This window comes from Suncus etruscus, chromosome 15, assembly GCF_024139225.1.
Source record: "Suncus etruscus isolate mSunEtr1 chromosome 15, mSunEtr1.pri.cur, whole genome shotgun sequence".
Classification (NCBI taxonomy): Eukaryota; Metazoa; Chordata; class Mammalia; order Eulipotyphla; family Soricidae; genus Suncus; species Suncus etruscus.
Window position 1 is genome coordinate 59487599 of NC_064862.1, and position 13269 is coordinate 59500867.

General features: G+C 53.2%; 1 protein-coding gene across 1 annotated transcript; it reads left to right on the forward strand.

Annotated features, from left to right (window-relative positions):
• Positions 1 to 7954: 7954 nt before the first annotated feature.
• ZNF629 (zinc finger protein 629) lies at positions 7955 to 13269 on the forward strand. Its single transcript, XM_049789107.1, has 3 exons — positions 7955 to 8102; positions 10250 to 10357; positions 10513 to 13269. Exons 2-3 carry the CDS (start codon positions 10285 to 10287, stop codon positions 13011 to 13013), a joined length of 2574 nt encoding a protein of 857 aa, XP_049645064.1. The 5' UTR covers positions 7955 to 8102; positions 10250 to 10284; the 3' UTR covers positions 13014 to 13269.

The window sequence follows — 13269 nt, forward strand, 5'->3', positions numbered from 1 at the left end:
TAGAGTGATAGTGCATGAGTAGAATGCTTGTCATGCTTACAGCTGACCTGGGTTCAATCCCTAGTACCCCATATGATTGCCAGAGAACCATCAGATGATTCCTGTGTACAGATCTATAATAACCCCTCATAATCACCAGTTGTGACCCCCAAACAAAACAAAATAAAAAGTAGAAGTATTATGTGCTTGAGATGGAGAGAGGGTAGCATGGTCACACTGTGTGTCTGGCATGCAACTGACCTTGGTTTCATCCCATCAGGACATGGTTACCTGAGCATCCTGCACGCAGCCCTGGATTTCTGCAAAAGAGTCCCCTGCACTACACGACAACATCCTTGGGTCCAGCTACTAATCAGCTGACCACTTAGCTAAGAATCATCCAGAGTGTCATGCTCCACCTCCTTCTGCTAGATTTCCCAAGTACCACTTGTGAGGCCGCCATAAAAAAATTTTATGGTCTTGGGCCGGAGAGATAGTATGGAGGTAAGGCGTTTGCCTTTCATGCAGGAGGTCATCGGTTCGAATCCCGGCGTCCCATATGGTCCCCCTTGCCTGCCAGGAGCAATTTCTGAGCATGGAGCCAGGAATAACCCCTGAGCATCACCGGGTGTGACCCAAAAACCACCAAAAAAAAAAAAAAAATTTATGGTCTGGGGAATGATGTTTGGTTGAATATCACTTGCTTTGCACACATGAAACCCTGAGTTCAATTCCCAGCACCACCCAGGGGAAATGTTTACCTGTTTTGTCATTAATTTAGGCCTTTGAATCATTTTTGAGTGTTCTTGCTCAGGAGGCCTGAGCCCTCTCCCAGAAATTCTCTGCCAACCAGGGGCCAGAGTGGTGGTGCAAGCGGTAGGTGTTTGCCTTGCACACGCTAGCCTAGGATGGACCTCGGTTCGATCCCTGGCATCCCATATGGTCCCCCAAGCCAGGAGTGATTTCTGAGCAGATAGCCAGGAGTAACCCCTGAGCATTGCTGGGTGTGGCCCACAAAGCAAACAAAAAACAAAACAAACAAACAAAAAGAAAAAAAAAGAAATTATCTGCCAACCAGACTATGGCTCAAGAGCCCAGGGATATGGTACAACTCAGGCCTTGAGGTGCCAGGATTACCACAAGGTTCTTCTCTGCAACATTCAGGTGCTTTAACTCCTGGACTATCTGCTTATTCAATCTCTCTCTATCTCTCTCTCTTTCTGGGGGGGGCCTTATCTGGTAGTCCTGAGGGGTTACTTCCTGGCTCTGAGCACAGAAATCCCTTCTGGCAGGCTCAGGGGACCAAATGGGATGCTGGGATTCAAACCAGTTCAGACCTGGGTCTACAGCGTGCAAGGCAAATGTCCTACTGCTCCGACCCCTTGTTTTTGTTTTAATAGTAATACCTTTATTTAAGCACCATGATTACAATCATGTTTGTAGTTTGTAGTTAACACTGAGTTTCTTTCTCAGGTCTGTTTCAGCTGAGAAAAATGAGTGAAACCAAGAAGCCTTAGCAAATAACAGTGTAGAGGACACCACATGTGACAAAAATGGTAAGACTGAGGAAATTTTGCAGTTAGGCTTGAGAAAAGGTGAGGGGCTTACCAGAAGGCAGGCTATGAGGGGAGAAAGGGAACTTTTAGATTTTTTTTTTGTTTTGTTTTTGGGCCACACCCTGTGACGCTCAGGGGTTACTCCTGGCTATGCGCTCAGAAGTTGCTCCTGGCTTCTTGGGGGACCATATGGGACGCCGGGGGATCGAACCGCGGTCCGTCCTAGGCTAGCGCAGGCAAGGCAGGCACCTTACCTCCAGCTCCACCGCCCGGCCCCTGGAACTTTTAGATTTTAATGGAGAATTTGAAACTTGAAGTCAGGAAGTATAGCCCACACACTCTGGATCTTCAGATCTCAGAGTTGAGCTGAGCCCTGAATATGTCTGGCCTTTCTGGCCCTGAGGAGATAGGGGTGGGGGAAGAAGACACTTTAGGCAGGTGTCGGCAACCTGCGGCTCCGGAGCCGCATGCGGCTCTTTTGAAGGCTTGCCGCGGCTCCGGAGCCGATGTCAGAAAAAAAAAATACTGCTTTAATCTCAGCTCCGCTTCTCTCCGCTATATCTATAGCAGTGAGGCGGAGCTGAGGAGCGGAGCCAATGGAGGCAGCCGTACCTGGTGACGTATATAGCATTAAGGTAAGAAACAATATATGCAGTGTTATATTTGTTTTAAATGTTGCAATGGTTTTGCGGCTCCCAGTTTCCTTCGGAAACGGGTCCAAGTGGCTCTTTATGTCTGAAAGGTTGCAGACCCCTGCTTAGAGGGAAGGGAGCAAGGAAGGGGAGAGAAGGGAGGAAGATGTAGTTAAAGGTGGAACACAGCCCCCAAGAAAAGTTAGAAGTGGTACAGTTCCTTCCTTCTTCCCCTCCCCCTCCCTCCCCTCCCCCTCCTTCCCTTCCTTCCTTCCTTCCTTCCTTCCTTCCTTCCTTCCTTCCTTCCTTCCTTCCTTCCTTCCTTCCTTCCTTCCTTCCTTTCTTCCTCCTTTCTTCCTTCCCTCCTCCCTCCCTCTCTCCTATTTCCTTTTTTTTTTCTCTCTCCTATTTTCTTTATTTGTTTTTGTTTTTGTTTGTGTCACACCCTTCGGCACTCAGGGTTACTACTCCTCGCTCTGTGCTCAGAAGTCGCTCCTGGCAGAGTCAACCCTATGCAAAGGCAAGTGCCTTACCTCCTGTACTTTCTCATCAGTCTCATTTTAAGGGGCTTTTTTTTTTTTTTTTCATTGCAAAAAAACTCCAGTCTACTTTATTTTAACCTTTATTCAAAAAATGTAAAAAGTATTACAAATGTGTCATCCTGAGTTAGAAGAGAGAGCTTTAGGGTAAAGTTCAGAACTCTTCCCAACCCCGGAGAAAAAGGAAATTCTGACAAATTTGGTAGAATCTTATTACAAAGACAGGACCAGCCCAGAACCCTCCTAGCTTAAGGGGATTGTTTAAAGGGGCTCTGCAGGAAGCAGGGAACAAGGACTGAGCAGAGAGTGGCTTTTTCCCACAAAAACTTGGAGAAACCCCCCTTGTTCTCTCAGCAGTGGTTCTGTTTGGAAGTCTCCTTTCTGGCTCTCTGCCAACTGACTCCCAGCAATTAGTCTGAAGAAGCATGTTCTGGCTTCTCAGCTTCTCTCCTGTTCTGGGAGCAGAGGGAGACAAGGGTCCAAGAGGACTCAGCCAGACACACTCGTGTGCTCACACATGCTTGAGTAGTACTAAGACGTTCAGAACCAGGATGGTTCTGAAGCCACCATGCCTAATTTGAATCTATCTCTGTTGCTAGCAAGCTATGCACAAGCAATTTGCTCTGACCTTGGGAGAATGATAACATTTTGGTGACATCATGGTGCTATTAACACATCAACCCATGCAAGTGCCTGGCACATAATGATCTTTCAGTAAGGCACAAAAGACGTCATGTTTGTTGTTCTAGAGAGAAGAGAAGGGGGCTATGAAATGGCAGTGGGTGGAAGCTGAGTGATATTCCTTTCACCCCACTTTTCATCTTTGTGGTTGGGGACACAACACGTGACTTTGAAAAGTTGGGAAGTTAGTCTCCCTTGAGAAATGGGAGCTCCTGGGGCTGAGGAGATAGATATACAGTGGGTAAGACACTTGCCTGACATACAACGAATGCGAGCTCCATCCCTTGCATTGCATATGGTCCCTCAGCCCTGCCACATATGGCCTCAAAAAACAAAGGAAATAAAAATAAGATTAAAAAAAAGTATAAAAAAAAAGTATAGAAAGGATGAGGTCAGAGGAATAGCACAGTAGTAGGGTATTTGCCTTGCATGCAGCTGACCCAGGTTCGATCCCCAGAATCCCATATGGTACCCCAAGGCTGCCAGAAGGGATTTCTGAGCACAAATCAGGAGAAACTCCTGGAGCAATAGCACAGCGGTAGGGTATTTGCCTTGCACATGGTCAATCCAGGATGGACCTGGGTTCGATCCCCGGCATCCCATATGGCCCCTAATCCAGGAGCAATTTTGAATGTGTAGCCAGGAGTAACACCTGAGCATGACCAGGTGTGCAGCCCCTCCCAAAAAAAAATAATCAAAAAGGAGGAAATTATTGGCCAGTCAGTTGCCATGTGAAGATTTGGGTTGTGGTCTTTGGACTTTCCAAAGAAACAGAAAATGCCCTATTATTATGTGAAATGTAATGACTTAAATATGGAGATTTCCTCTTTCTTTTCCCCCTTTATTGGTGGTAGGTATGGCCAGTAGTATTCAGGGCTTCTCAAGGCCTGGGAACCTTGTTCACCTCTCATCAACACCTGTACAATGCTTAGAGTAGAGGCATCAAAATACAAGTGAGCTCAAAACAATGACTGACTTATGTGATCTGGAGAAAAGAGTGGCAGCACCCTCGAGGGTGGGAGTCTACCCACCCTCTCTCCTCACCCTAGTCCCTGGGAGATTGAAGGCTAAGGAGTCTGTGATGAACCCCTGCCTAGTACAGACCTCACAACTCATCAGCCCCATGAGGCAGACATTGAGCTGCACTTGATACCCACTTGCTCTGCACAGCCTACCTGTGTGGCCTGGGAGATGGTCCCTGTGACTGATTTCTCAGAGAATTGGGGACTCAAGCTGGAGTGAGAAGCAGCTCTTGGCAGGAGAGGAAAGTCAGATTGGCAGGAAAGTCGGATTCTTGACAGGATCAGACCTAGATCTTTTTTTTTTTTTTTTTTGGTTTTTTGGACCACATCCATTTGATGCTCAGGGGTTACTCCTGGCTAAGCACTCAGAAATTGCCCCTGGCTTGGGGGGACCATATGGGTTGCCAGGGGATCAAACCCTGTCACGATCTTTCCTTGGCTAGCGCATGCAAGGCAGACACCTTACCTCTAGCACCACCTCACCTGCCCCCAGACCTAGATCTTACCACCTTCTTTCACTGAAAAGAATCTCAGAAGATGGGGCTGGGAAGGTGGCGCTAGAGGTAAGGTGTCTGCCTTGCAAGCGCTAGCCAAGGAAGGACCACGGTTCGATCCCCCGGTGTCCCATATGGTCCCCCCAAGCCAGGGGTAATTTCTGAGTGCATAGCCAGGAGTAACCCCTGAGCGTCAAACGGGTGTGGCCCAAAAACCAAAAAAAAAAAAAAAAAAAAAAAAAGAATCTCAGAAGATGTGAAGTAAAAACAGTTTTATTTAGATTATGAGAAAAAGAGAGGAGAGAGGGGAGAGAGGGAGAGACAGAGAGAATAAGACATTCAAGAGAGAAGGTGGGGGGCCGGGCGGTGGCGCTGGAGGTAAGGTGCCTGCCTTGCCTGCGCTAGCCTAGGACGGACCGAGGTTCGATCCCCCGGCGTCCCATATGGTCCCCCAAGAAGCCAGGAGCAACTTCTGAGCGCATAGCCAGGAGTAACCCCTGAGCGTCAAATGGGTGTGGCCCAAAAACCAAAAAAAAAAAGAGAGAGAAGGTGGGCTTCTCCAGAGGCAGAGACCTGAGATTCCTCATCTTGGGTAGAGACACAGGTTACCCCCAGAATGGGGAGGCAAATGCTTGTCTTGGCAGAAATTTGTAGCAGGATAGCCCCTGAAGAGGTTGACTGATGGAGGGATGGAGAATGAGGCCCTTTTCTTCCAGCTCGGAGCACGTGTCTGCCACCCTGTCTAGCCCACGGTTCTGAGGTGAAACGGCGGGTAAACAGCTCGCAGACAATCAGGCTCGTGGAAATATTTGCTTTATTCGGATGGACAAAACTGAAGTCCAAAGACTCCGATTCAGTTCCAGCCAGCAAAAGCCTCTCGCCTTCCACAGACCCTTGCTCTTATAGTCCAGAGTCAGGTCCCACCCAATGGTGGGATCAGATACCAACCAATGGTGGAAGCAGAATCAGGTCCTACCCTAGGGTGGGGGCAGAATGCCAGGTCACACCCTAGGGTAGGGCACAATCACCTAATCAGATTAGGGTGAGCAACATAGTAATCCCCCAAAATATTTACATACACAACAGGTGTGGCCCAAAAACCAAAAAAAAAAAGAGAGAGAAGGTGGGCTTCTCCAGAGGCAGAGACCTGAGATTCCTCATCTTGGGTAGAGACACAGGTTACCCCCAGAATGGGGAGGCAAATGCTTGTCTTGGCAGAAATTTGGAGGTTTTCTTCCAAGTTGTCCCCTCACCAGAGTTTTCTTTTAAGATGTCCATTTCCATTGCTATGCCATTGTCAAGGGGAAGGGCTGGAACCTTTTGATGTCCACCTTCATGTCCTTATTGCAGACTCTCTTCAGAGGGTCCAGCAAAAATGCTTTGAGGGCTAGCAACAGAGCAACTTCTTCAAATCCCATTATGGTTTTATTATTTCCCAAGAACTCATTGCCAGCCCTCCATCTATCTGCCTGCTTCAGTCTTATTTCTCTCATCTGGTTTCCTTTCCACAAAAACAAGGATAATATATGGTTCCTTCAGTGAACTGTGGGTAAAAAAGATTCTGAAATTGGGAACCTAGGTTGTCTGGGTCCTGGAGATCCCTGGGTGTTTTGTTGTTGCTGTTTTGTTTGGGGCAGTGCTCAGAGGGATCATGCAGTGCCTGGGATCTTGTAGCAATAAAGCATGTGCTAAGCCCATTGAACTCTCTTTCAGGCCCCACTCACAGGGTTTTAAAAGTTTATCCTGAAAGTTGGGGCTGGAGAGGTGGAGCAAGCGGTAGGTAAGGCATCTGCCTTGCCCGCGCTGGCCTAGAATGGACTGCGGTTCGATCCCTTGGCATCCCAAATGGTCCCCCAAGCCAGGAGCGATTTCTGAGCGCATAGCAAGGAGTGGCCCCTGAGCGTCATCAGGTGTGCCCCCCCCCCCAAAAAAAAAGTTTATCCTGATATGCCAGAGGATTAGTAGAGTGTGTAGGACACTTACTTGCACACAGTTGACCTGGATTTAATCCTTGGCACCCTCTAAAATTCCCCTAGCCTGCCAGGAGTAATCTCTGAGTGCAGAACACAGCCAGATGTGGCCCAAAATCAAAACAAAACAATAAAAAAAGTTAAGCTAGGGGGCTGGCTGGAGAGATAGTACAGCAGGTAAAGCATCTGCCTGTGATGTGCTCAGTTTGAATTTGATCCCCAGCACTCCATATGGTACCCCAAGCACCACCAAGAGTGATCCCTAATGCAGAATCAAGACTAAACCCTGGGCCCGGAGAGGTAGCACAGCGGTGTTTGCCTTGCAAGCAGCTGATCCAGGACCAAAGGTGGTTGGTTCGAATCCCGGTGTCCCATATGGTCCCCCGTGCCTGCCAGGAGCTATTTCTGAGCAGGCAGCCAGGAGTAACCCCTGAGCACTGCCGAGTGTGGCCCAAAAACAAAAACAAAAAACAAAACAAAACAAAAAAAAAGACTAAACCCTAAGCATCCCAGGTATAATCCCCCAAAATAAACAAATGGGTGAAAGTTTACCCTGTGATAAGCTGAAAGCAGGAAAAGTTCTTGCCCTCCTTGGTGGGATCCTGCTGACCTTCCTCCTCTGAGGAGGCCCTTTGGGTAGGAGGACCAGCAACCTTCACCCCAATTGAGCTGCCTGTACCCACCGCCACAACTGAGTATTTATTTCATTTAAACCATTTTCAATCGGGAGAAGGTTCCTGTCCAGGCCTTCCATCATAGACTCACCCCCACACAGATATCACCTAGAATTAGATTCCTGCTAATATATCCCGGAGAGCTGATCCAGCTAGATGGAGGAGCAGCCAAAGATCCGGAGACCCTCCCTGGCCTCTGGAACTCCCCGAGTACCTGCTCCTATTGGAAAGAAAGAACGAAAGAAAGGGACCGGGTCTCCTCTACCTCCCAGTTTCCTCGTCGTCGTCTTTTTATTCCAGGCTGTGGGAGGCAAAGGGTTAAATCCCATAGAGCTGATGTTCTGACTCCAGGCTAGAGGGGCCCGGGAAGCTGGGGTCACTTCCTGCTCCGTCCCAGTCACCCTGAACTGGTCCCCGGGTCCTCAGCCTGGGATCACCCCTGGAGAAGGACCCCGGAGACCTCGGCGTCCAGCCCGTGCCCCGAGGCAGGGCGGCGAAGGGGTTAAGTTCCCGGGGGCTGGAGTTCGCCTGAGGGTTTTTGCGGACCCCAGAGCCGTGAGTGGGGGGCGCCGGGGTGCCCGGGGGTGGCGGGGAAAGGGACCTGGAGCGCCCGGGCCGGCCACGGGGGAACAATGGCGCGCGGGCATTGGGGCGCGCCGGGCCTGTGCCCCTTCCCTGCGCGCCCGGGGGCCTGGGTGGGGGCGGCGCGGGCCGGGGATTCTGGGAAGCGCGGGGGGTCGTGGGGGGGCCAGGCGGGGGCATTCTGGGAAGGGGAGCCTGGAGGGAGGGCTCCGCTGTCCCGGGGCTCCAGCCGGCGCGGTTGCGGGGCCCGGCTGGGGCGTCCGAGGGGGTCTCTGGGCTTGGCTGGTGCGTGGTTGGGGGGCAGCTGGCGCCTTCCTGCAGCCGCCTGCAAGTCAGGGTCACCCTGGGCCGCCCCACTCCTCCGACCCGCCCTCCGCAGTGGGGCCGCGAGAAGTCCCAGGAGACGAGGGGTTCAGGGCCTGGGCCTTGGGGGGCGGTGCTGCAGTGGCCTGGTCTTGGCCCGTGTCCACACTCGCTGGCCTTCTCATTAACCCCTTCCCACCTCTACACGATACCTGCGATTCCACTGGGGACACAGCGTTTACCTGGCCCCCCGTAAAGAGCAGGGCATCCTCTCTGGCCTCATTACTAACAGGCAAGTCCCCCAGCTTGGCAGGTCCCCGTCTCCTCAAAGACTCAGGCAGGAGGTAGGGTTTTCATGGTCAAAGGACCTGCCAAGGTGAAGCAATTTATTCATGTCCTCCATCTCTTTGTAGGCTGCAGTCTGGTCTGCTCCACTCGGTACCTCCTCTTCAATCTTTCTGATCTCCGGCCACCATTGGCCACCTAAAGCCTGGGGCTTCCCCAGGGACTCTGAAGAATCTTTTGGGAAGTTCTCCTGGCACTTAGCTCCTCTGCTCCTCTGGCCCTGTCCACCCTCTGTGGAGTGACAGCTGCCATGTTTCACCAGAGGGTCACTCTGGACTCTGGTTCTTTTGTAAACTGGCCTTTAAAGCCCTGAGTGATACTGATCTTCCCCAAGTGAGGGTCCTCTCATTCATTCAGCTTATGATCACTCAACATATACTGAGCAATAGTAGTTGGATGTTAAGAAGTGGCCCAGGCAACACAACAGAATACAATGGCCCAATGGTGGAAGAGTTTCTAGATGCCAACATCTGGCTGAGTCTACTTCCAGGCAAGAAAAACTTTGGTCTTGGACATTTCTCCATTCCATTTTCCTGACCACAGGATGTCTTCCTGCCAACTGCCTAACAGAGTTTCATGTGATTTTCAAGGTCATCTCCCTCTTGCAGAGTCAGGGGCAAGTCAAACAGAATCTCACGTGTCTTGTCTTAGCTTTGCCACTTCCCAGTCCATACGTGATCTTCCTGGTGTTGATTCTGTAAAATGGACAACCCAACATGGGACCATGGGAGGGTTGGGTAAGCTCATAAGGACACATGGTGGGTCCTGCTGACACATGATGTTCTGCCTGCTGGTCTCTTTTCCTTTCCATTTCCCTCTCAAGGTAGTTCCTGCAGAAGCCCCTGAGGACTTCTAACTGCCCCCCACCCCAGACCTTTCTGTGTTTGGATAAAGGGGCATTGCCCAGTCCAGTCTTCCCAAGGACCCTGACCCCTCGGGGAATAGGGTGGGTTTTGTCTTTTGTCTTCTCATTTTTTAACTCTTTAAGTATTCCGTTCTGTCTCAGTTCTCAGTGGTGCTCCTACGGGAAGTTTATTAGTCCCAATTAGCAGCCCCATTAAGGAGGAGAATTAAAGTCTTAATGAGTTTCCTCTGATTAGCAAAACAAGTTTCCCAGCCTCTGGGCATTAGGAGTTTGTGGTGAAGGCTGCCTTCTGTGGTTGTCAGGCATCTCTTCTGCTTCACTCTGAGTTCAAAGGGTTACATATAACTGATGAATTTTTAATTACACTCTTAAATTCACTTACTTGTGATCTTAAGTCCTGGAGCAGGAATCAGGCCTGGGAGGTGGGGTGGAAGGGAAAGTGGCAGGAAAGCAGCTTTCCAGAGGAGTACGTGGTGTGTGTGTGTGTGTGTGTGTGTGTGTGTGTGTGTGTGTGTGTGTGCGCGCGCGCGCGCGCGCGCGTTCTCTTTGGGCACAGGCGAAAGAGGGCAGAGGTCAGCTCCATTGTGCACGCATGTCTCTTCTGCAGGGTCCTTGGGAGACGGGGCAGCCCTGAGCTCTGGGATGGAGCCCGAGACCGTGCTATGGGGCCCAGATCTGCAGGATCCGGAACAGAGCCCCAGCACTGCTCACAGAGGTGAGGGGCACCAGGAGAACCTGCGGGCCTGACACCATGGTGGCCCGAGTCCGGGGAGGGGCCCAAACTCTGGGGAAAACTCAGTGGAGGGGAAAGAGAGCTGACCCCGTGTTCTGAAAGGAGATAGGGGCTGGAGACTCCCTTTCTCTCTGTAGGTGCTGAGAGTGGGAACGAAGAGGCGAGCCCCCAGCAGGAAAGTTCTGGGGAGGAGATCATCCTGGGAGATCCAACTCCGAGTCCAGAATTCAAGGACCCACAAGAAGTGCCCCTGGAGAGATCCTCCCAGGACCCTTCGGCCCCCCAGGACTCCCTCACCACAGCGGGTCACCGCAGCCCTTTGAACTCCCCTACCCCTGACGTCGTCCCCTCGCCCTCTGACTGGACCAAGGCCTGTGAGGCCAGCTGGCAGTGGGGGACGCTGACCACCTGGAACAGCCCGGCCGTGGCGGCCAGCGAGCCCAGCCTGCGAGAGCTGGTGCAGGGCCGCCCCGCGGGCGCCGAGAAGCCCTACATCTGCAACGAGTGCGGCAAGAGCTTCAGCCAGTGGTCCAAGCTGCTGCGGCACCAGCGCATCCACACGGGCGAGCGGCCCAACACCTGCTCCGAGTGCGGCAAGAGCTTCACGCAGAGCTCGCACCTGGTGCAGCACCAGCGCACGCACACGGGCGAGAAGCCCTACAAGTGCCCGGACTGCGGCAAGTGCTTCAGCTGGAGCTCCAACCTGGTGCAGCACCAGCGCACGCACACGGGCGAGAAGCCCTACAAGTGCACCGAGTGCGAGAAGGCCTTCACGCAGAGCACCAACCTCATCAAGCACCAGCGCTCGCACACCGGCGAGAAGCCCTACAAGTGCGGCGAGTGCCGGCGCGCCTTCTACCGCAGCTCCGACCTCATCCAGCACCAGGCCACGCACACGGGCGAGAAGCCCTACAAGTGCCCCGAGTGCGGCAAGCGCTTCGGCCAGAACCACAACCTCCTCAAGCACCAGAAGATCCACGCGGGCGAGAAGCCGTACCGCTGCACCGAGTGCGGCAAGAGCTTCATCCAGAGCTCGGAGCTGACGCAGCACCAGCGCACGCACACGGGCGAGAAGCCCTACGAGTGCCTGGAGTGCGGCAAGAGCTTCGGCCACAGCTCCACGCTCATCAAGCACCAGCGCACGCACCTGCGCGAGGACCCCTTCAAGTGCCCCGTGTGCGGCAAGACCTTCACGCTGAGCGCCACGCTGCTGCGGCACCAGCGCACGCACACGGGCGAGCGGCCCTACAAGTGCCCCGAGTGCGGCAAGAGCTTCAGCGTCAGCTCCAACCTCATCAACCACCAGCGCATCCACCGTGGCGAGCGGCCCTACATCTGCGCCGACTGCGGCAAGAGCTTCATCATGAGCTCCACGCTCATCCGCCACCAGCGCATCCACACGGGCGAGAAGCCCTACAAGTGCTCCGACTGCGGCAAGAGCTTCATCCGCAGCTCGCACCTCATCCAGCACCGCCGCACGCACACGGGCGAGAAGCCCTACAAGTGCCCCGAGTGCGGCAAGAGCTTCAGCCAGAGCTCCAACCTCATCACGCACGTGCGCACGCACATGGACGAGAACCTGTTCGTGTGCTCCGACTGCGGCAAGGCCTTCCTGGAGGCGCATGAGCTGGAGCAGCACCGCGTGGTGCACGAGCGGGGCAAGGCCCCGGCGCGCCGGGCGCAGGCCGAGACCCTGCTGGGGCTCGGGGACCCCGCCCTGCTCGCCCCGCCGCCCGGCGCCAAGCCGCACAAGTGCCTGGTGTGCGGCAAGGGTTTCAACGACGAGGGCATCTTCCTGCAGCACCAGCGGGTCCACGTAGGGGAAAACCCCTACAAGAAGGCCGACGGCCTCGGCGCCCACCAGGCCCCCAAAACACCTCAGTTACGCTCTCCCCGGCTTCCCTTCGGGGGGAACTCCTATCCCGGGGCTTCAGAGGGGAGGGCCGATGCCCCAGGACAGCCGCCGAAAACGCCTGAGGGGCAGGAGAGCTTTAGCCCTCGGCCGGGTCTGCTCTCCTCCTCCAAGTCCTACCTTTGCTCGAACTGCGGAGAGAGCTTTCAGGATCGGGCTGTGTTCCTCCAGCACCAGCTCTCCCACAGCAACTTTTCCGACTATAGGACTGGCCTCGGGGAAGGGGCAGGCCCCAGTCCCTTCCTAAGTGGGAAACCCTTTAAATGCCCCGAATGCAAAAAGAGCTTCGCGCTCAGCTCCGAGCTCTTGCTGCATCAGAAAGTGCACGCAGGGGGGAAGGCGCAGAAAAACGCAGAAGGGGGAAAGCGCTCTTCTGTCCTCCTGGAGCACCTCAGGAGCCCGTTGGGTGCCAGGCCCTACAGTTGCGCCGACTGCGGGGCTTCCTTCCCTGATCGCCTGGCCCTCAAGCGACACCAGGAGACCCACAGGCCGGAAAAGTCCCCCAGCCCCGAGGACCCCACTCCAGAGCCAGCCCCCAGGTCCAGCAGCCCAGAGGACGAGGGCAAGGCCCCTACCTCCACAGGGAGCAGAAGCCATGGGAAAGGGGAAAATCCCAAAACCTTGTTGGAAGAAAAGCCCTACCTGTGTCCTGAGTGTGGTGATAGTTTCTCAGAGGTTGCAGCCCTCCTGCTCCATAGGAGCTGCCACCCCGGGGTGCCCCTCTGAGATGGAGCTAGACACCAGGGACCTTTCTTTGGTGAGAACAACACTGGATCACCTCAGAAATCATATGGAGGAAGGAGAAAAATCCAAGCAGCTTGTAGGGAAATGGAGGATAAAGAACCCTGGGTGGAAATAGTTTTTTTTTTTTTTTTTACAACAGTGACGAAAACCCATATGAAATTGTTGGTGGGAACCACTTATAAGGCAGTAGAGAATAACTCTCGGGTTAGAAACCTCTATGTAGGAAAAAAAAAAAGTC